Source organism: Zonotrichia leucophrys, chromosome 26 (genome assembly GCF_028769735.1).
Source record: "Zonotrichia leucophrys gambelii isolate GWCS_2022_RI chromosome 26, RI_Zleu_2.0, whole genome shotgun sequence".
In the NCBI taxonomy this organism is placed as follows: domain Eukaryota; kingdom Metazoa; phylum Chordata; class Aves; order Passeriformes; family Passerellidae; genus Zonotrichia; species Zonotrichia leucophrys.
The window spans coordinates 1,445,553-1,467,298 of NC_088195.1; the positions used below are offsets into that span (position 1 = coordinate 1,445,553).

At 57.2% G+C, this 21,746-nt stretch overlaps 2 protein-coding genes across 4 annotated transcripts; both read right to left on the bottom strand.

The window, feature by feature from the left end:
• Positions 1–853: 853 nt before the first annotated feature.
• DEF6 (DEF6 guanine nucleotide exchange factor) lies at positions 854–11,805 on the bottom strand. The gene is made up of 11 exons (XM_064733225.1): positions 11,644–11,805; positions 7,340–7,480; positions 5,809–5,994; positions 4,233–4,460; positions 4,007–4,153; positions 3,768–3,876; positions 3,392–3,690; positions 2,806–2,972; positions 2,461–2,659; positions 1,821–1,911; positions 854–1,617 (listed from the first exon to the last, which is right to left on the bottom strand). Exons 1-11 carry the CDS (start codon positions 11,737–11,739, stop codon positions 1,406–1,408), a joined length of 1,875 nt encoding a protein of 624 aa, XP_064589295.1. The 5' UTR covers positions 11,740–11,805; the 3' UTR covers positions 854–1,405.
• A 705-nt stretch (positions 11,806–12,510) lies between these two features.
• On the bottom strand, positions 12,511–21,727 carry ZNF76 (zinc finger protein 76). 3 transcript variants are annotated; one of them, XM_064732796.1, is made up of 15 exons: positions 21,223–21,276; positions 20,265–20,419; positions 19,033–19,113; positions 17,848–17,925; positions 17,480–17,685; positions 16,877–16,954; positions 16,424–16,540; positions 16,110–16,185; positions 15,699–15,824; positions 15,416–15,595; positions 14,964–15,197; positions 14,530–14,663; positions 13,701–13,841; positions 13,500–13,613; positions 12,511–13,171 (listed from the first exon to the last, which is right to left on the bottom strand). In XM_064732796.1, exons 2-15 carry the CDS (start codon positions 20,335–20,337, stop codon positions 13,067–13,069), a joined length of 1,743 nt encoding a protein of 580 aa, XP_064588866.1. In that variant the 5' UTR covers positions 20,338–20,419; positions 21,223–21,276; the 3' UTR covers positions 12,511–13,066. The 3 variants fall into 3 exon arrangements, with proteins under 3 accessions (XP_064588866.1, XP_064588867.1, XP_064588868.1); XM_064732797.1 differs by lacking the exon at positions 21,223–21,276 and adding an exon at positions 21,596–21,727 and having other exon boundaries at positions 12,544–13,171; XM_064732798.1 differs by lacking the exon at positions 21,223–21,276 and adding an exon at positions 21,064–21,195 and having other exon boundaries at positions 12,544–13,171.
• Positions 21,728–21,746: the final 19 nt, after the last annotated feature.

Genomic DNA, 21,746 nt, shown 5'->3' on the forward strand with positions numbered 1-21,746 from the left:
CGTGCCCAAGTACCCCAAGCATTGCCAGTGACCCCCTTCGCCCCCAGCAATTCGCACCGCGGCCCCCTCGATATGCAGCACAACAACCCAGCCTCGAAGCAGAGCTGGGAAGGGCTCACTGTGCCCACAAAACCCGTGCCGACCGGCGGGATCCTGTGTCCAAGTGGCTTGGCCAGGATGGTGTGGAGCAGGCAGGACCCCACGAGGGACCCCACTCAGGGCCACCTCGATCTATCATATATTGTGTGTGCCAGCAGAGGGAAGGGGACACAGGCGATGTGTTTGACCTGCAGCCCCTGCAGTGCCCGTGCCCCCGCTGTGCGTCAGCGCGGCCGCGTGGGCCCGGCCCAGGGCTGCCCTGCACCCCGGGCACACTGAGCGCTTTGTCCCTTCAGCCACAGTGGAAAAAAACTGAGAGAGAAACACTGTGAGACTGGGGAGAGTGCTGTTCGAGGCCCGGGAGGAAACAGATCGTAATCTCCCCAACGAACTCAGCTCATCTGCGGGTGCAGAGATGGAGTCGGTGCAGAGCTTGCACCCAGGGCCTGTTCCAGAGGCCACCCTGGCTCTGAGCCCCAGGCTATAACACCCCAAAGGCACAGCTGGGACTGTATCTATACAGAGGTGCTTAAAAAACCAACCCAAATGATGGTGTGTTATCGGGGCTTTTTTGTTTTGTTCTGTGTCCCTCTTGGCCCTCCACAAACCAACAAAAATCTGCTGGTGGGGCCACTTTTCACAGGTTGTGGCCGATTCCTTTCAAAGGGCTCTTTCACACAGGGGAAATCCAAACCCTGCACTGCCATGGAAAGAGGGCTGGTGCCTGCGGTGTGTGGGGCAGGAGGTCTGTGGCCAGTGGCTCCAAAAAAGCTTTATTGGTCATTAGTTTCTGCTAACTAAGTGGCTCCAGTACTACCACCCACTGCCTGGGAACACAGTGGTGGCTGTAGTTGGGGACACCTGGCATGGTGTGGGGTGACAAGAAGGCCCTGCTTGGTCAGTCCAGGTGTCCTTGGCTGGTGGCAAAGCCCCACACCTTGGAGCACAGTGAGTGATGCAGAAGGCTTGTTGTAGAAACCAAGGGGGAACTGCAGTCCTGGGCCACAGGGCCCCAATCCAGCAGTGGCTCTTTTTTAGTACAGGGTGTAAAACAGAGGACAAGGAATTGAGTTCTTCAGTCCAGAGGAGAAGGTCCCACTGCCCTCTCCCCAGCATTGGGCTGCCTGAGCCTCCTGGCACATGGTGGCTGCAGCCCTTCACTGATGGAAATGGGAGCACTTCTGCCTTGTGCAGTCCCCTGTACGCTCTGTGCTGGTCCCCATGCAGAGATGGCCACACTGACCGTCCACCTGGAGGGACAAGCTGAGCCCTGCCCTTCCCAGCTGGGCTCTGCCATCCTGGCGGGCTAATTGCTGGGCTCTGTGGCCATGGTGTCCGCATCTGGTGACGGCAGCGTGCTGCTGCTCCCGCCGTTGCTCACGTTTTCCTTGCTGTTTTCCCTTGTGGCGTCACTGCCTTTATCCTCCACCCTCTGCTTGAGTTTGAGGGAAGAATCTCTCCGTGACAGAAGGGGCTGGTAGCCAGCAAAGACTCCTCCACTCATGTTTGTTCGCTTGTCTGGGGGTGGAGGGAAAAAGAGAATTGTTTACCTGGGGCCCAAACTGACTGTTCAGCTGGAGCCCCTCCTTGCAGGAGCCATTGCGGTATCTTCTCTGAGAGTCCTTCCAGCCACCAGATGCCCCCAAAAAGGGGAAGATGGGTGGGGGTGTGGGCATAGGGGATGAAGGGAAGGGTGGTCATCTGGCTCAGCTGTTTCCTACCTCCAGGCCCAATGGGGTGCATCAATCGGTTCATCTGCACGTTCCAGTGCTTGACGTTGGTGCTGGCCTGTCGCAGCTTCCGCTGGGCCGCCTGCAGGGGATGGAGGAAGGGGTGAGCTGCTGCCCCATGGGCACGGAGCAAAGGGTGAGCTGCTGCCCCATGGGCACGGAGCAAAGGGTGAGCTGCTGCTGCCCCATGGGCACGGAGCAAAGGGTGAGCTGCTGCTGCCCCATGGGCACGGAGCACAGGGTGAGCTGCTGCTGCCCCATGGGCACGGAGCACAGGGTGAGCTGCTGCCCCATGGGACCATGGGCACGGCTTTCCCTTCCCTGAGTAAGCCTGGATTGGAGGTTCCCTCTGGGATGGAGACCCAGTTCACTCTCCTCTAGACCTTCTGCTCCCCCTCCAACCCTCGCCCTTCACACACTCCCACTGTTGACATCAGTGCTTTGTCCCCAGGGCGGGACACGCTTGTCCTGTCTCAGCCACTGCACCACTCTGTGCCTGCACATGGCACAGCTCAGAAACCCCCATGGCAGTTCCAGCTTGGTCCTCCCCACTATGGAGGTGACTCTGGGAGGGTTGGAAAGTCCCCTGGGTTCACCATGTGAGGAGATGTGGCACAGATGTGATGCTCACCATGACATCTTGGTCCACCCGCTGCCTGTTCACTCTCACTTCTTCCAGCTGCTTCTGCGCCTCTTCCAGACACTTGTTCTTGTTCTCCATCTCCTGCTTGAGGACTTGCTTCTCCATCTGAGTTCTGATGATATACTCTTCTTGCTCCTCCTTCAGCTTCATCAGCTGTTTCAGCTTCTCCTCTTCCTCAGCCAGTAGCCTGACAATGAAGAGGTGAGGATGTCCCTCTGCCACTTCTTCCCCCAGTTTCTCTGTCCCACCCTGCATACTGGGAACTCACCAGCATACCCCAGTACCCAGGAGCACTGAGCTGCCCAAGGAGGAGGAGGGATACCCTGGTCCTACCTGGCCTGAGCATATCTCACAGCCTCCTCGTCCTGCCGCGCTTTCACCTCCTGCTGCAGGGCCTCCTGCAGCCTCTCCTGCATGTCCTCCAGCTCCAGGATGCGCTTGCGCTGCCGCTCTGCCTCGGCCTCCTTCAGCACCATCTCTGCCTGCATGGAGGCACGAGCCTGCGCGGGGGCAGGAGCCATCAGTGGGCCAGGCCACCACCAGTGTCCCCAGAACCCACTTGGGCCCACTGGGTGGAGTGGGCCAGAGCAGGGGCAGCCCATGGTGACAGGTCCAAAGCAAAGCTGTTTCCCTGCTCAGGAGACAGGCTGTGTCATTTGGAGCCAGTGCTGGCTGTGAGGTCAGAAATGGGCTCCCTGTCCAGCCTGGCACCAGCATTTGCCTCTCACTGTCCCCCAGCTAAAGCCCCTTGAGGCAGGTTGTCCTCATCTCCTGCTCAAAGGGATCTCAGGCACACCAGAGCCCACAGGTGATGGGTGGCAGCAGCACTGTACATCCAACCTCTGGACGACCCTGGACAAGGGAAGGAGAAGGAAGCACCCACCCCGTGAGCACCACAGCCCCTGTGGGATGCACCCACCTGCTCGGCCTCCCGCAGCTGGATCTCCAGGGTCCTCTGCATCTCCTCGTGCTGCTGCCTCCGCCGCTGCTCCTCCTCCTGCAGCAGGATCTCTGCCTGCCTCTGGGCCTCCTTGAGCAGCTCCAGCTCCTGCAGCTTCCTCTCCTTTTCCTCCTGCAGCTGCTTGAGCCGTTGTGTCTCCTCCTCCTTGGCCGCCTTGCGCTGCTCCCGCTGCTCCCGCTGCTCCCGGCGCTTCTGCTTCAGGTCCTTGTGCAGGGACTTCTTTCCCTCGGCCTGCAGCCTGATGGCAGTCTGGATGGCTGCAGAGGGAGGGCACGGTCAGTGGGGACAGCAGGGACACAGGGAGGTTGGGGAAGGGCGTGGGGTGGGCACAGACCGAGCGTCCACTCCTGGCGCTGCCGCGTGTCCGAGGCGCTCATCTCGTAGGTGCGGGACGAGGTCTTCACACAGAACATGCACCTCTTGCCATCCCTGTCTGGCAACACCTGCAGGGAGGGGACACAGCACAGCGTTACCACACCTTATCCCCCCGTCTTCAGCCACGGGAGTGGCTCTCCCACGCTCATTGTGTGTTCTTGGGTCTCCCTTCCAAGCAGAGTGTGGCCCAGGCTGTACCTCCACACAGCAGTGCTTGTCCAACGTGATGCTCCCCTTCTTCTCCTTCCGCTCCTCGCTCATGTAGTAGGACAAGGCACTGGGCTTCAGCATGAACCACCGCTCTGACCAGTTCCTCCTCAGCTGGCCCTTCTTCCAGAGGTAGCCCTGCGCCCGAGAGACACGGAGATCAAAACGGGGTGGGAGCAGGACTGAGCTTGTGCCCCAGAATATGTGAGCTCCTTGCCTGTTTGAGCACATCCTCGATGACCTCCTGGTACACCTCCTCCACGGCCATGCTGATGGCCTCCTGCTCGATGCCTCTGAGGAACCTCCCCGAGTTCACCATGTCCAGGAACTGCCAGACCGTGAGGCCGCCCTGGCCCTGCGGCTCCTGGGACAGGAAATCCTCCAGCTCGCAGGAGTTCAGCTCCACGTTCATGGCTGTGCAGATCTTCTTCAGCAGATACTCCACCTGTGGGGAGGAGGACACTCAGTGACAGTGTCTCTGCATGGGGACAGGGCTGTCCCCATCTCATCAACCCATTCTGGAGAGCCCAAGGCCACATCTCTCTCCAGCCTGGAGATGCAGGACCTTGATGCCAGAGGGATCATCCTTTGTGATGGTTGGGGCATCCCAGGCAGCAGGCTGGAATGGAGGAGACTGGAGCTGGGTTAGAGTTTGACCTCTACTGAGAGGTTTTTCCTTTTAGCCCCAAGGCTGGGATGTTTTTTCTGGCTTCTCTGCAGAGTAAGAAAACTCTGTAGCAGCCAAGAGCCTGAAGGAGCACAGGCCAGCACTGCTGAACAGCGTTCAGAGATGATGTCTCAAAGCCACAGTGAGCTCAGCACCCAAAAATCACTGGGGAGGAGCAGGGGGACAGGTCCCTGTGGAAATGAGCATCATTTTAAAACTGCAAATAAAAAGAGTCAAGGTGGTTGACCTGCTGTGGGGAAGATTTATTGCAGTTCAAGTTTTGCTGCCAGCTCTCCTCTGCCCCCAGTCTGGGGACTGAGACCAGTGGGTGACACAGGAAGGTGACACACAGCAGGGTCCCCACAGCCAGCTGGATTTTTTATGTCATTTAATTGTGAAAGGGGGCAAGAACTGAGTGCTGGTGCTCAGGATGATTCAGTTTTTCATGCTCTGGGGAACAGGAAACACCTCTCCCAGGGCACAGGAAGTGCGGTTGCCCTCCTACGTCTGCGCAGCACCGTGCTTCTTGCCTTTTTGCTCCTCTTCTTTTCTTTTTTTTTTTTTTTTTAAATTTTGACTTTTCTGCTGATCTCAGGAGGTTGAGGGGTAGAAGACAACAGCAGCCATTTGCCCAGCCAAGTTCCTTCTGCTGAGGCCACCCTTGGCCTCTGCACGTGTGCATTCTCCCCAGATCTGCCCCCCTTCTCATGGAAGTTTAATCTGACCCAAGGGAAAGGGAGAACCTTCCCCCCTAAATGCTGTGGAATTTGGAGATTACTGTGAGGCTTTTCTTTGGCTGGCACCTCACCCTTAACACTGCTCATGCTGGGCAGGGGTGGCAGTGGCCACGGAGAGGGACAGCCAGGTCTGCTCCACCACTGCCCTCCAGGCAGGACAGCACATTGGAGGGGTGAAATATCCCCTTGTCCCTGGGCAGTGGGGTGGCTGTGGGCACAGCAGGGGTGCCCAGGGCAGGCAGCCCCCCTGTCCCACCCCCAGCCTCCTCTCTCTCACCCCTGGAACACCACATCTCGCAGGGACACGCCAGGATGTGTCACCCTCAAATGGGGCTCTGCCAGCACATGGAGGGAGGGAGGGCAGGGCTGGGGGCAGAGGCAGCTCCTACCTCATCTGGCACCATGACAAGAGGGTATTTGTCTTCAGACAGAAAGTTGAAGAGGCACCAGAGCTTGAAGGCATCCTGGTGGGACACAACACTGTTCCCATTCCGGTCGGGTTTGTAGTTCTTCTTCGCTGTCAGGGTCCAGCAGAGCTCGTCAAAGTTTTCTTTGACAAAAGCACCTTCCTCCACCTGCAGGCAGGAGTCAGGGGGTGAGTGGGGCGCTGAAGAGCTATGGAGGGGAGGAAATGCTGGAGAGAAGGAACCTCACTCCTAAAATCTGTCCAGTGAGAAGCATGGCAGCACCAGCAGGAAGCCTGGGGTGCAGCACAGGCAGGATGACGTGGGGCTCTCACCCCCAGTGCCTCCACGGTTTGGGGTTTCTTGTTATCCCATTGAACCACAAGGAGGAACTGGGGAGTGAAGGGAAGCCAGCAGGAATGGTGCCTCCATCAGCCTCGTCCCTGCTGGTGATATTGAATTGTGTCCTGGCACTGCGAGCTGCCCCAGGCAGCAGGTTTGGTGCAGATGGGATCAGAGGAGCTCTGGCTGTCCCTGGGTGCTCTATCCCAGCTGTGTGAGCACAGGAGCAGAGTGTGGCCTGTAGCAGCAAAGCTGGAGGAAAACCTTTGGGTGGCAAAAGCTCAAAGCTTCTCTTACCAGGAAAACCCACTTCCCTCTTTTCAGGCTGCCTCTGGGATTCTCTTTGCCATGGTGAAACCAGAGGGGGTGGGTTTAAAGATCACCTCCCAAAGAGCCATGTGGGCAACTGGAAGGATTTGGGCCACTCTGTGATGGGGAGATTGGGCTGGGCTGACCTTGGGCAGCTCCTGCTGTGGGCTGAGGGAGCTGGGGAAGGCTCTGCCCTTGTTTGCTGCTAGACCAGATCCCTGCAGCCAAGATCAGCACTGCTGGACCAAGCTGGGCAGCTGCTGAGCAGCTCTGGGCAAGGCAGAGATGGGCACAGGGATGGGGACTGGCACAGGGACAGGAACACCAGGGCAGTGAAGGGTTACTGCACCAGCGCTGGCCCCTTTCAGTGAGCACACAGTGGAAGAAAGCTGTCAGTCATTCTTCCTCTCCTCACATGCCTGGAAGAAACAGCACCCACAGAGCAACCTCTGCCTGTGCCAGACAAAGGTGGCTTTGAACCACAGGAAAAAAGGGAGAAAGCCCCTGCCCACCCCAACTCTGCTCCTGCTTGCAGCTCAGCCTTTCCCCTCTCCTCTTTGCCAAATGAGGTCACACCTCCAAGGTGAGGATAGAAGGGGCTGATTTCTCTCTCTGAGCCCTTCAGGAAATGTGGGCAGAGATGCTGCTCCATCCAGAGCCGTGATGTAAAGGGATGACTTCATCCTTGCCAGGGAGATGCTGAGTATTAAACATTTCTCACTCATTTTGGCATTCACCTGTGCAGTCCCCATCTCTCTGCACCCTCCTTCCACCCACCAAGGAATGTGATCTCCAAGAGCTCAGGGGAGCTCCCAGGAGCCTCACACGAGGAGCAGCAGGTCTGGGGGGTGACCAAGGAGCTCACCTTGTCCAGGATGTACTTGTTGAGGTAGGGCATGTAGCCCTGGCTGGACACTGGCCCATCATCATCATCACGGAAATGCTCCTCCAGTGCCACGGGGTCGTGGGGGATGCACAGCACCGTGTACAGGTTGTGAGACAGCACCTGGCCAAGCACAGGGGTGGTGAGAAGGTGAGCAGCCCCCAGCCCTGCCCCAGCACATGCCCAAGGTGCCACCCCCCAGTCACTCCCTTGCATGGCTTCACCTCCCTGCAGCCACAGCATCCAGGCAAGGCTTGGCTTTGGCATCATTTCCAAACGTAAATTTTAGAGAATCATTTAGAAACAGGCAAAAATGGAGGATTTTCCCACATTAGTTTCTTTTCTTGGCACAGGAGGAACTTCTTTCTTGAAAGGGCTGTTTCAAACCTCTCAGAGCAAACAGGACTCGCTCTGATCTAGAAAAGCTGATAAGCCACCCCAAGCTATGCATTTGGCACAACCAGGCCCAGCCTGGTACCGTCTGCTGGGGACACAGAAAGATGGAAACGTGAAAATAGGAAAGACTGGTGAGAAACTAAGCAAAGGTTTTGTCTGGAAAGGAGATCTGGAGACACACCATGCCCAGAAATACTCAGCAAGCTTGCCAACAGCCCCCTTTGTTCAAATCCCCCCAAAAGAGCATGTTTACAAGCTCATGGATTTCCCAAGAGCTGGAAAGCCTGGAGCAAGGCTGCCCATGAGCACCAGCAGCATCTCCAGCTTGTGATGCTCTCCTTGCCTTTACATCCCAGAAGCAGGAGATGGTTAAACAGACTGACACCTCCCCACTGCACCAGGATCTGCCAATGCAGCTCGATGGGCTGGAGGAGATGGAACAGCATCCTCTGAGCAGGGCTGGAAATTTCCTCCCAGCAGCAGAGGAGCTGCCCCAGGCCACGATGGCTGCTGCAGCTGGAGACAGTTCTTGCTCGACCAGATTTTCATTCTCTTTTCCACCCTCTGGACCAATGGGATCAGCAGGACTCCACCCTGTGCTCACACAGCAGGGCTGTAGCCCCGAGCACTGCTGCTACACTGGTGCCTTTTGGGGCTCAGTGCAGCCCCAGGGTCCACACAGTGGTGGGAAGGCCTGGGAATGTCATGGACACCCTCCAGGATGGTAACAAGTCCATCAGGATGAATTCAGAGTTTGGGAATCGTATCCATTCAGTGTTTCCAACGTGGTCCCTCATCTCCATCCTTCACCCGTCCTCCCAGAGCACCCCTAAAAATCCCTGTGAGGTCTCACTTGTGACCCTGGCCGTGGGGGACACCCTGAGCCCCTCCATCCATCCATCCATCCATCCATCCATCCATCCATCCATCCATCCATCCATCCATCCATGGTTTCTCCTGTCACGGGGCTGTCACTGACAAATGGGGAGGGAAGCCCTGGCCTGGTCAGTGGTGGCATGGCTGGAGATGGGAGAGCTGAGAAACCCTTGAGGGCTCTGAAACAGTGACAGGAGGAGGAGAACAGCAGGGAGAGGGATGCTAGGAAAGCAGTTTGCAGGCACCTAACCCTAACCCTAGCCTTTCCCCTGTGGCCAGGGGTCTGCCTGACTCCTCCTAGTGCCCTGCATTCCCGTGAGCAGCAGCCGTGTTTGTGCTCTCCACCCTCTCCCACCGCTGGCACACCCATCACCATGAGCAGAGGTGCCCAAAAGCACCAGGGCAGTGCTGGGTGTTCCCAGCCATGCATGGCCACACTGAGAGACCGCACCCCAGCCAGGGAGGGGATGCACTGTGGATGCCATGGGACAGACAGAGAGAAACGGCAAGCGTTTCTCACGGCGGCTGGTGAGACGTCTTAAAGAGCTAGAAAGATGTGATAACTTGTTGACTATAAACAATTTGCAAGTGGTGTTTTTCTACTTTGTTTTTCTTCGAAAAAATAAAGTAGAAAAACTCAAAGACAGTGCATGAGGAAGATGTTTCTGTTAGTTAGCCAATAGAACAGAACCTATCGTACCACTCTACAAAAACCACTCAGTTCTTTTGGATAAAGCTTCTTTGCCTTTGCTATGATCCTGCCTCTCGCCTGCTCCTGCCCCGACCCCGGCCCAGGAGTGACAATACAATGGCACTGAGAGCACAAACCCTGCCAGGAGCGGGGCTGGGGCTGTGCTGGGAGCAAAGCTCCCCGAGCTGTCGGGGCGCGCAGCACCCGAGCGACCGCAAGCTGTCCTTCCTTCCTTCCTGCGCACGCACACACACACACGCACACACACACACTGCCAGGGTGTCTGCACACGCCTGCCCGCTCTGAGGTGCCCCTGCAAGGAGCACAACGGCTTCCCACAGCTGGGTGTCCGTGCTGGAAACCCTGACAGGTTCACAGCACTGCCCGGAGCTGGGTTTAACACAGAGTATGCAGCACGGCCTTTAGCACTCTTCTTCTTAGCTGAATATGCCAACATCATGCTCATGAACACACTAACTGCTATTCTGTTCGTTAAGCCAAGCCTCTCAACCTCTCTCAAGAGCTATTCTCTGTTGGACTAGCCACAAAAGTCCTGCTCCTATCAGCAGGATTCCTACGAGTTCGCTCTGCTCTCCCACCCAGCTCTGGGGCTGGCTCTGTCCTCAGTGCAAGCCCGGTGTCTCCCACCCCTGCTCAAGACCCACATGCCCAGGTGAGGGAGCAGAGCAGAGCCCAGCTCAGGGCCCAGCAGCCCTGGAGGGCTTTGGAGAGGGCTCGGTGGCTTTAACATTTCATCACTCAGAGCAGCGGGACCCCGCACTCCTCCCTCACTGAACCGCGGCTGGCCTGTGTAGGCTGGGGCAAACTCGAGCGTTTCTGTGGGTGGAAACAGGCTCTGCCTGGCCTGGAGACAGGGGGAAAGCCATTCAGAGCTGAGCTGTGCTCTTCAGTGACCTGCTGCCAACCCATCCCGTCACTGACGGCGCGTGGGAGAACATCCCTTCCCCTCTCAAGTGTCCCCCTGGGTAAAGTCACTTTGGAGGTGCCATCCCCAGCATCACCACAGCCACAGACCCTGCATGAATTCTCCATGAAACTGCCATTAAAATCAGAGTCTCTGTGGCCTCAGCATGGTCTCTGGTGATACAGATCTCTCAAGACAAGCACTGCTGCTGCTTTTGGGTCCATCCCATGCCCGGGCCAGACTCTGGACCCAGAGCAGTGGTGCAGGGGGTGCTGTGAAGGGAGCACAGCAGCCCCTCTCAGGAATTAGCAAACAGAATTAAGCTCTGGCCTACTTTAGGATTTTCCCTAATTCCTTCAGCTATTTCTACAGTTTTAGCAGGGCAGTGTGGCTCGCAGGGCTCATGCCACGAGTTCTGGGGGGCAGCCGGAGCCTCTGAGCCGCAAAGGCTGAGCAGGAAGAATCTGCCTCCCGCTGCTTCTCCTCCAGATCCCTGCATGAAAAACTCCAAATTCTGGGGCAAAACACACCCCCTGCCAAAGACCAGCACCTTCCCTGCAGCCTGTCCTGGGGAAGCACTGTAAAATAAAGGGAATGGAGGAAAAGGGGGTCCTTTTGCAGCGGTTCAGAACGGTCTCGCAGCCTGGCAGCAGCTGCCATGTCCTGATGCAATACCCGTGCTCAGCACGCTCCTGCTCAGGTCTCTCATCCCAAACCCTGGTACCAAGCAGCATTTCCAACCCCAGTGCCAGCCTGAGAACTAAACGGACGAAAAAAACACATTCCCACCACGTGCAAAGGTTAAAAAAACCAATTATTCTCAGAGCCAAGGGGCTCCCGGGTGGGTGCCAGCAACCCTGGCCTGGGGGCAGACAAAAAGGTTTCTAAAGCTGTGATGGGTTTGATGAAAGGCTGAGGGCATGAGCCCTCTGAAAGCTGCTAAGAGTGGGAAGAGGGGAAAGCGGTGAGATTTTAAAAGTGCTGTGTTACTTCTAGCCACAGCACTGAGGAGTTTTTGTTAAAAAACAACCTGTCCTTACCTCCCGACCCACTGGCTCAGCAAGGAGGAACACAGGTGCTCCGGCAAGCAAGAAAACGTAAACAGAATTTGGGCTCTTAGTTGGCCATAAAAAGCACAAGAGACTGATAACTAAAATTTAGATTTCTTATAATTTTCACCTAGAAAACACATCTGAGCATGAATTCCCCCCTACCCCCTTTTTTTAAAGGGAGATGCCACAGAACCTGAGAACTTCACTAGGAAGCAACAGCACGATCTTATTGAGCTTAATATTCAAAATTCAACAATTTCTCCGTGGAAAACCCGCGGGGATGCCGAGCAGCCCCGGGCTCGTTCCTCCGCTCGCTCCCACCCTCCCTCCGTGCCCGGGGACTCACTTTGAGCTGGGATTTGGACACCTTGCCGCTCTTCTCCACGTCCAGGGCGGTGAAGGCGTACCAGATGGACTTGAGCAGCTCGGCTCGCAGGTCCATGGCTGGCGGCGGCGGCGGCGGCTCTGCCGAGCCCGCGGATCCGGTTCCTGGAGCCGCCCGGGCGGGCGGGACGCGGGGCGGGAGCGCCGCCTGCCCGGGGCTCCCCGGGAACCCCCCCGGGCCGCGCCGCGCTCCGCGGGGCCGGGGCACGGACCGCGAAAGCTCCGTGGTGATTCGCGGTTTGGGGAGAGAAATGCCCGTCCTGGGTCAAGCAGAGCTGCCCCTCGCAGCCTTCGGGAGGGATCGGTGTCAGCCGGAGAGCAGAGGCTCAGCCGGTGGCTGCTCTCGGGCTGTGCCCGTTCCGTGCCCATCGTTCTCTGCAGACTCCTCTGGGATGTCCAAAACAGGACCCACGAGGCTGGGGGGAGCCTGTGCCAGGTTCGGGTTTACAGGAGGATCTCCAAGGGCTTCTCCAGCTCTGTCCGCCCAGCACCCAGGGCAGTGAAGGGACCGAGGGGGCAGGACACCAGCCCGGGTCTCTCTCCCCAGCCCAGGGGAGGATGCAGGAGGTGTCCACAGGCACAATTCTCTAAATCTGAGTTTGCAGGAGGCCCTGGAAGAGCCAAGGACTGATGAGAGATTTCAGGACATGTCCCCCAAGCCACACGCTGAGGGTACAGCTCACCCTGCTCCCAGCCCTCCTCTGGGACAGCTGCTGCTTTGGCAGGAGATGCTTGGTCAATTCCACAAATCTCCTCAATTCTTACAGCTGCTGAACCCCACCATCCACCCTCTCCTCCCAGCTTCCACCAAAGAGAAGAGGGGTCCTTTTAAAAAACAATTTCAAAATTTGTTTTTATTTCAACTCAGCATTTACATCCAGGTCTAGCTCAGCTCCTGGCAAGTGCTGGCTGCTCTGCTCCACAGCCAAGGGATCTGCCATGGAAGCCCTGCTTGAAAAGGAAGTGTGACAAAGAGATGGGAGAACTGCTGTTGGAACCATCCCAGTGCTGGCTCCAGTGGCAGGAACTGCTCACCCTCCATACCAAGCTCAGGACAGCCTGGCCTTGCTCTGATGGGCCTTTATTGCTTCTGTGCATGTGCTGCCCACTGAGCTGGAAGGGTGAGCAAGAAGGGGAGCAGTTGGACCACTCCTGGAGGGAGAGGGCAGGAAGTGCCCCTAAAGAGAGAGCTGCTGCCCAGAGCAGCCCAGTACCTGCCCTCCCTCCCAGAGGGAAGAGCCCTTCAGACAGGGTCACCCCAGCAGCCCTGTGCCCTGTCAGTGTCCCAGCTGGCACAGGGCACGCTGGCACTGCTCAGACACTGTCCCTGCCACCCCTGCACAGGCTGGGGCTGGCACTGCCCTGCCCTGGCTGCTCTGCTGGCCTCAGCTCCCCTTCCCAGGCACGGCTGTGGCAGGGGGCACTGGCTCGTAGTGGATGACTGCTGTGGCCATGCTGAGGGCGTCCTCCAGGCTCTGCTGCTCTTCCAGCTGGGGAGGGAAGGGGGAGAGACAGAGAATGAGTGCTGAACCCCCATAATGCAGCTCAGGGGGCTCCCAGCAGGACAGAGGGGTGACACAGGTGGGTGACACAGGTGGGTGACAGGGGGTGAAGCAGAAGGACAGAGGGCTGAGATGCAGAAGGGTTGTTTGCAGAGGAGCATTCTGCAGTCCCAGCAGGATGTCCCTGTTGTTCTCTGCACACAGGGCCTCTGGGAATTAAGGAGCAAGCCCCCCAGGCAAGCAGCAATGCAGCAGGGCCAGAGGTGGCAGTGGGTGGCCAGGGAGTGAAGGGGACAGTGGAAAAGCCATGTGGTACCTGCACAGCAATGTGGGTGCCGTGGGAGGTGGCCAGCAATGCCACCTGCTGATGGCAGAGCGGGGCAATGTCCGACTCCTCTGACACCACTGCCCCAGAAGCGACTATGGTCACCTGGAAAGTTCAGTTAATCTTGTTTTAAAAGAAAATGCAGCTCTCTTCCAGCAGAGGCAGCAGGGGCAGCCCCAGCTCTGTGTGTACCTCCTGTGCCTCGGTGCCATCAGTGCTGGCCACAGCCATGGTCCCAGTGTCCCCTCCCTCGGGCACGGCGAGGACGCTGCTCTGTGCCACCACGCCGATGGCACTGCCCAGGGCCTGCAGCTCCTCCTGAGACAGACTGACCTGGGGATGACAGCAGAGCTCAGCGAGCCTTTGGCACCTCCTGAGTTTAGCAATGCATCAGGCTGGGCAAGGAGGAAACTGAGAGCTCCAAGCACCAGCACCAGGGACAAAATTGACAACAGGACAACAGAGAACTCAGAGCTTGAGTCTTCGGCCCTCCCCATCCCACCACATCTTCCCATTCTGCCTTTTGTCTGAAGCCTGGATGGGGATGGCTTTGTGCACTGCAGCAGCACGAGCATCTCAGGCTAAGAGGAAACAGGTCACTGCTGGCAGCTGCTTCCCTTGCCCCGTGCCACAGAAGGAAATTTTTTCCAGTCAGCACAGGGGCAGCTGGTGGAGGGAAGTACAAGAAAAGCACTGCTGTATACAAGTGATGACAAAACATCTCCAAATGCAGCCTGGGTCAGCAGAGCTGGGGAGCCAAGGGCTGCCAGTGACCACACAAACACCCAGAAACCCTCAGCAAGGGGGGCACTGGGACCAGAGAACCCCACACCAACACTGCAGCAGTGGGTGAGGATGTAGGAGGGAGCCCTCAGGGCAGGAAGAGCCCAAGAAACTCCAAGGTCTGAAAAAAATGCTGGAAAAAGCCCCTGCAAAGAACATCCTGGCTGAGTGGAGGAAGAATCTCACTTCAGATAATAACTGTTGTCCCTGACATGCTGGAGGGTGTCTGTGTCCATACCTGCTCTGTCCCATCCTGAGAGATAAGTGAGATTTGTGTAGGCACAGCATCTTCTTCTTCATCTTCCTCCATCTCTGAGAGGAAAGCAATATGCTGACTCTTCAGTGGAGAGCCTCTGTCAGCAGCTGCAGCAGCTGGATCAGAGAAGGGGAAGAGCAGCATTATCAGAGTGTGAAAGCCCATGCCTGGCCTCTGGACCTGCCTGTGGTCCCAACACAGAAGAGCACAAGACCATGATGGCCTGGCAAGAAGGACCTTTACCTCTCCCTGTACCACAGAATGGGCAGGGGCCTGTTCCCAACCTCATGGACCTTCCAATAAATCCAGCTTTGATGGGGAAGCAGGCAGCCACACTCGGCTCTGGAGGGGCGTGTCTGCTCTTGCCGCCACCTCCCTCCCCTTTGCCACACCTTGATGGGGGAGTGGCCGCTCACCCTCCAGCTGCTGCTGCTCGAACAGGGCCTGCTCGCTCTCCTCGGTGGCCTCCAGCTCGCCGTGGCTGCTGCGTTTGTGCATGGCCAGCGTGGAGGTCTGTCGGTAGGTCTTGCCGCAGCTGCTGCACGTGTAGGGCTTGCAGTGCGTGTGCACCACGTGGTGCTTGTACAGGCTGGAGTACTCGGTGAAGCGCTTCCCGCAGCCCGGCACGGTGCACAGGTATGGCTTCTCTCCTAGGGCAGAGGCCACAGAGCTGAACGTCACCCTCCTCACGCCCTGGGGAGGGATTCTCCACCAGAGCAAACAGCTGGAGACAGACTGCTGGAACAACAATCAATCCAATGAAGCAATTCCCACCATTTCCTCCAACTCCCTGGCCACTCCCAGATCCACTCCTGTGACAATGCCCATTCCAGCCCCACCAAGCTCCCTGCTGCTGGCCCCCTCCTACCTGTGTGGATCCTCATGTGGTTCTTGTAGTTGGTGGCGCTGGTGAAGCCCCTGCCACAGCCAGGCTCTGCACACGTGTAGGGCCGCTCGCCCGTGTGCGTCCGCATGTGAACCTTGCGGATGTTGGACGTGGTGAAGGAGCGGCCACAGCCCACGAAGGGACACTTGAAGGGACGCTCACCTGCACGGACAGGGTGCTGAGGGTGAGAGCTGCCACCATGCAGCCACCTGGAGTCCCTCTGAGTGGGCTGTGCCCTGTGCAGTTCTTGCCCCGTGCTGCTCACCCGTGTGCGTGCGGATGTGTTTCTGCAGGTCCCCGGAGGTTTTGAAGGCTTTGCTGCACAAATCTTCTGGACACTTGTAGGGTTTCTCACCTGTGTGTGTTCTCACGTGGCTCTTCAGACCATACCCTGTCCAGGACAGAGACCACAACTAATTTTGTGATGAGAAGGAAACACCATGACAAGGAGTACCAGCCCTCAGCGCATGTACCTGAGTGTTTGTGTTGTGTCTGCAAAGCTTGAAAGGGAAGAAATAACCAACCCCAACACCACTTCCAACCCTGCTGCCACCATTATCTGCCCACAATCAGTGAAGGCTCCCGTGCTGTGATTCCCTTGCTTTAGATGCTCTGGATATTGTGCTCTACTGGCTTGGACACAAAATGAAATCTGCTGAAAACAGGAATTTGTTACCTGTGGCAAATGCTTTCCCACAGCTTGGGAAGTCACATGTGTATGGCCGGTCACCCGTGTGAGCACGTTCATGTACCTGGAAAAGAAACAACAGGTCCCTAAAATGAGGTCCAAGGGAAGGAAGAAGGAAAACTATGGAAAAATGCTGGTGGAGAGAATTTAAAGTTCCCTGTTGGATTTCACCTTGGCCAGTTGACACAGCTGGGTCTCTTGCGGAGCTCAGCAGTAACTCAGCTGCACACAGCAGAGCATCCTGCTCTGGCAGTGTAACCTGGGCTGGTCTGGCCTGCACCCTGCCATGCCTCCTGCCTTACCTTGAGGTGGTGGGCAGTGGTGTAGAGGCGGCCACAGCCTTGGTACCCGCAGCGGAAAGCTCTGCTGCCGACCTGCTGCCCCTTCCTGTGGCTCTGCACCTCCTCCTCCTGCAGATCCTGCTGGGACAAGCACTGGAATCAATCCAGCAAGCCACCACAGCTTCACCAAGCCCACACAAATACTTCCCTCCTTGCCATACATATGCACTCCTGCAGTTATCTTCCAAAAACATGTTCCTACAAACCAGTTTGTGCCCACATGGTGAAGCCCAGGTGACAGGGCTCTAGGAACCTGCATTTCCCCCTCCCACCTCCCAGGGTTCTCAGACATGAAACTCCCTTTCTCAGCTCATTTGAAAAATGTGCAGTTAGTATTTGCTAACTCAGCAGGGAAGCCACAACATTTTTATAATTAGTGGCAAAGAGGAGTTCCAGTCACTGAAAAATTCAGACCTGGGAAGAGATGTTGCTGGAGTCTTTACTCTTCACATGGCAGCTGTCTGTCACTCCCTCCTCTTCCTCATCAGAGCCCTGTGAGTGAAGAAGCACAGGCCCTGTTTGTGTGTCCCTGTGCAGCAGGAAGGCAGTGACAGCCACAGTGCCACCCCACCCTTCCCCAGCGAGCAGGGGCTGGGCCTGCCACAGCAGGAAGGTCTGTGCCCAGCTCAGCACTGCAGCACCCTCCTGGCAGCCCCTGCTCCCCAGCCCATGGAGATGGGACAAAAAGGAACCGCCTGGGATATTGGGGTGGGACACTGCAGTGACAGCACAGCAGGATCTGAAGCTGCTTTGCTTTGGAGGTCACCATGGGCACAGTGGCCATGGCTCTGGCACACCAAAGGCTGTCACAGTGTCAAAGTGTCACAGCAGCTCTCCTCCCTTCCCAAACCTCAGCCTGCAGCAGGCCCAGCACCCCACAAGACCAAACAGCCCCATTCTGTGTCCCCAGCTGCCAGGCACCCCTCAGCAGTGCCACTCACACTGGACCCTGTCCAAGGACTTCTCTCAAACAGGGAGGGCACAAACTCAGGCCAGCAGATGCTGCTGTGCCCTCACCTTCCTGCCATACTGCTGCAATGCATTAATGGTGTCCACATCGAGGACATCATCTTCCTCCTCCTTCCCAGGCAACCCCTGGAGCCCAGCTTCCATCTGCACTTGCAGGATGGTGCTGCCAGGTGCCACGATGACAGGGTGGTGGATGTAGGCAGTGGAGCCATCCTCCAGCTGGACAGCCTGGAATGTGCCAGGCTCGTAACTCTCTGCAAGAGGAAACGTTCAGGTAAAGGGCTGAAAAAAAATTCAGCTGAAAAAAAGCTCAGTGTGAGGCAGGAAAAAAGTGCTTCACCTCCCCAGCCCTGGAAATCTGAGACATTCCAGCAGCTTCTCTCCAGCTGCCAGGGAAAGAGCAGGGAGTGCTTTACCTTTGGCTGTGCTGTGTATGAAGGCCATGCTGCCATCCTCCAGCACCACTGGCTGCCCATCTTCAAAAGCCACAGCCTCTAAAAGGAAAGGAAAACATCCCCACACCTTCCTGGAGCACCCAGCTGAGGCTGCCAGGCAGGAGAGCACACAGGGCTGCCTGCTTGCCCTGAAAGGCAACCACAGGTGTAGGTTTTAAGACACCATCTGTGCCCTTCTGATGTGAATGGTGAGGTTTTCAAGGCTTCATGCACAGATTTGCCTCTTCCTTTGCTCAAAGGAGTGATGCAGTGTCTCACCAGTTTCAAAATGCCAGGTTATATCCCAGCAAGAAGGGGATATAATGGAGAAGGATGGCTCTGGCACAGGGGAGTGTGAAGAAGGAAAGCACAAACATCCCATGCCAGGGGAAGCAGGGGTGAGGAGAGCCCCTCTCACTGTGCATGTGAAGGCAGGGAGGAGGCTGCAGGGTAAAAGGGGCACAGCCAGCTATAAAACATCCACTTCCAGCAGCCTTTGGAGAACAGAACAGGGAGGTGGCACACAAGGAGCATCAAGGAAGGACTGCCCAAGGTAACAGAGCTCTTTCTACCTGCCCTTTGGCATCTTGGCATGGCCAAGGATGATTCCTCCGTGCCCCTCTGGTGCCTGCCACATGAACTGGGCTCCCAACACCTCTCTAAAGTTCCCTAATTTCAGAGATGATGTTGGCTGATGGGTCAGTGGCCAAGGTGGCATTGTTCCCAACAATCCCCACACGACCCCTCCCACCAGCAGCACCTATTCCAGAAGTAATGCATTATCTCACAGTTCAGAGGAAATTCCTGCCCAGCTGCTCCCACATGAAACAACTCTGTGTGTGCTGTGTGCCTGGCACCAACACAGCTCACAGCTCACTGGGCTCGTGGTATGACAACAGGGAGAGCCCACAGGTGAAATGGCACTTGAACATTGGTCTCCACCTCCACCAAATTCACCTTCTCATCAGATTGCTAACGACTTTGCAGGCAATGGCCTTGTTTACTCAGCCTCAAAACCACAAGAAAGAAACCCCAACAGAAACCCTATGCTCATGTGGACTTTTGAGAGCTGAACTGACAGAGGAGCCCAAATGCAGGAGCACTGAGAGCTGCAGCCACACCTACAGTGTCCTTCCAAAGAGAAAGAGGGCAGTGTGTGTTCCTCACCTTTCTGAACTGTCACCTGGTGGATATAAGCTGTGGTCCCATCTTCAAGTTCAATGACTTGCCCTTCAATCAGCTTTTCACCTGGAACAGTTAAAACACACCATCAGCTGCTGACCCAGCCCCTCTGCCCACAAAAGGGACAAATTGTCACTTCTAGGCTGGTATGGATCAGCTTTTCCCCACAGAGACACTTCCCAGAAATGCTGGCATTGCTTTGTCCAGACAGGACACAGAGATCCTCAGGCATCCCTTGGTGAGGAGCTGCCCCTCACAGACAGAGCATACAGAGGAAGCAATTACACTTGTGTTGGAAGAAAATACCAACTGTGTGTGCTGAGCAGCATCAGCAAGGGCTGAGATTTATCTACTACTTTGGCAGAGGATCAACTGTTAGGAAACAATTACAGCACCTAAAGGAGCATAAAGTGCTGCCACTGTTGGGCTGTCGAGGCTCAACTCTGCCAAAGCCTGACTGCAAACCTGTAATTGTGACTGAGTTACCCAAAGATTTGGTGCAGAGAGGATTTGGTGCATTGCTCCATCCCACTGAACATGGAGAATCCAGGTTGGTTTCACCTGGAGCAAAAGGTTTGAGAGGGGTCACACAACCTGGTGGTTCCAAGACAGCACAGCTTCACACACACAACAAACCTGCAGTGAGTTTGCACAGAAAATGAAGCAGGAGAGCAACCCCCAGGACAGGGAGCTGCACAACTCCTCCATCCTGTTCTGCAGGCTGGGAAACAGCGTGCTCCTCTTCCTGGGAGCAGTGGGTGGTGCAGAAAGGGGCACCTCACCAACACCAGGCTAAGGGCAGGTGTGGAATTTGGCACCTCTCTGAGTGGGGAAAGCACTGCTGTGAACCAAACCCCGTGCACACCAGGGATGCAAATCCACCTGCTCAGCCCAGGGGAAGTTTTGGTGGAGCAGAGCCCTGCGGGCCACAGCATCAGCTGCACAGCATCAGCTCCCTGTTCACAGCAACCCTGGGGAGAACAGGGCTCTCCTAGTCTGAACAGCACCTTTATTTCCACAGCAACACCTCTCCCATCTCCACAGCTTCACTTCCAAACCACAGGCACGTTTGAGTTGTATTTTATTTCAGATCACACTTCAGTGCAAATCCACCAGCTGCCCGTGTGGCAGCTCCCACGCCGTGAGGGGCCCTTTTGGTGAGCCTGACTCTCATTTCAGAGGCAGGAGGAGCCTCTGACAGCCCGAGGCTCTGTTACCTCTGGCAGCCTGCTGCAGGTAGGCCGTGGTGCCATCCCCAAGGGTCACTGCTGGCAGCCCCAGGCTCTCCATCCTGCCCCGAGTCCCCACACATGGATCCTGCCTGGCAGCACGGGGGCCTGTGGGACACGGGGTCGGCGTCTTTGCTGTGAGCCTTGAGTAAAAAGAACAATTCCGTTTCAATTTCTGCCCTTAGCTTCTCCTCCTCCTTTTGTTTATCCACTTTTGCACGCTAGGAAAGGCTTGAATGGCCTCAAAAGACTTTTGAGGTTTAAAGGGTTAAGATGGACAATGCTGCATCCTTCCCACACTAAAGGCAGGCAGGGATAAGAATCTATTCCACAGCCAGATATGAAATAAAGCTTATCAAAGCACTGAAGTGACAGACTCTTCTTGGAGACAGCACAAATGTTATATTCCAGCCCTTCCCGTCCTCCAAATGATCTGCGGGGGTTTCCAGGTACTTTAAATCCTGAACCTACAGGCTGAGCATGTCCTGCGCTGCAGCACAGAGGGGTGATGAGCTTTATTCCTCCTTCTCCCCTCCCTCTCCTGACTAATTCCCAGCCTTCCGAGGGACGCAATCCCAGGCTCTAAGCAAATGATGCTAAAGCCTGCACACCCCCACAAGAACATTTGCTGATCGGTTATCTTGCAGAGGCGCCACAGCGCGCTCTTCCTGAGCCACCTCTGACAGACAAATCTTTGATCGTTGCATTTCCAGCAGCGAGCCAGGAACACCGTGCCCGCCGCCGCTCGGTGCCGCCTCTCCCCGCGCTGCGCTACCCCGGCTCTCACCCCGCCGTGCCCCCGACAGACCGGGGAACCGCGGCACGGGCTGCGAGGGCAGGGCCCGGGGATGGCGGGGACACGGGGGGCTCCCCCCGCGCGGTGCCCCGGGGGCTGAGGCGGCTCCGGGCCCGGCCGCCATCGCCGCCCCCCATCCCCCACACCGACCTGAGCTACCCGCCGGGCCCGGGTCCGCCGCCGGCCCGACGTGCACCGCGCGCGGCCCCGCCCACCCCGCAACCCGCATGGCGGCGCCGCTCCCGCCCGCGCCCGCCATACAGGTTCCGGGGCGCGCGCGCCGCCCCGCGGCCAATGCGGGGAGTGCAGCCGGCGGCGCATGCGCGGTGCCAACGCTGAAGCCACATGGCCCCGGTTACCGCTGCCCGGCCCGGCCTTGGCCGCCGGCGGTACCTGCCCCGCGACCGGGACCGGGCAGTGCTGCCGCCCGCGCCCGGCCTGGACCGGTAGCTCCTTTTCGGCGGCCGCTGAGGCCAGCCCGGAGCTCCTGGAATACACTGTGAAGCGATGCGGGAACTCCTACCCTGGTGGTCGGACACAGAGGGCAAAGAGCCCGCGGTTGTTTATTTAACAAGGAAGGAGATGGGGGCGGGCAGCCGGGCGGGCTCCCCGCACGGCGGCCCCGTGGTGCCGCTCCCCGCCGCTCCCAATATGGCGGCGCGCAGCGCCCTCCA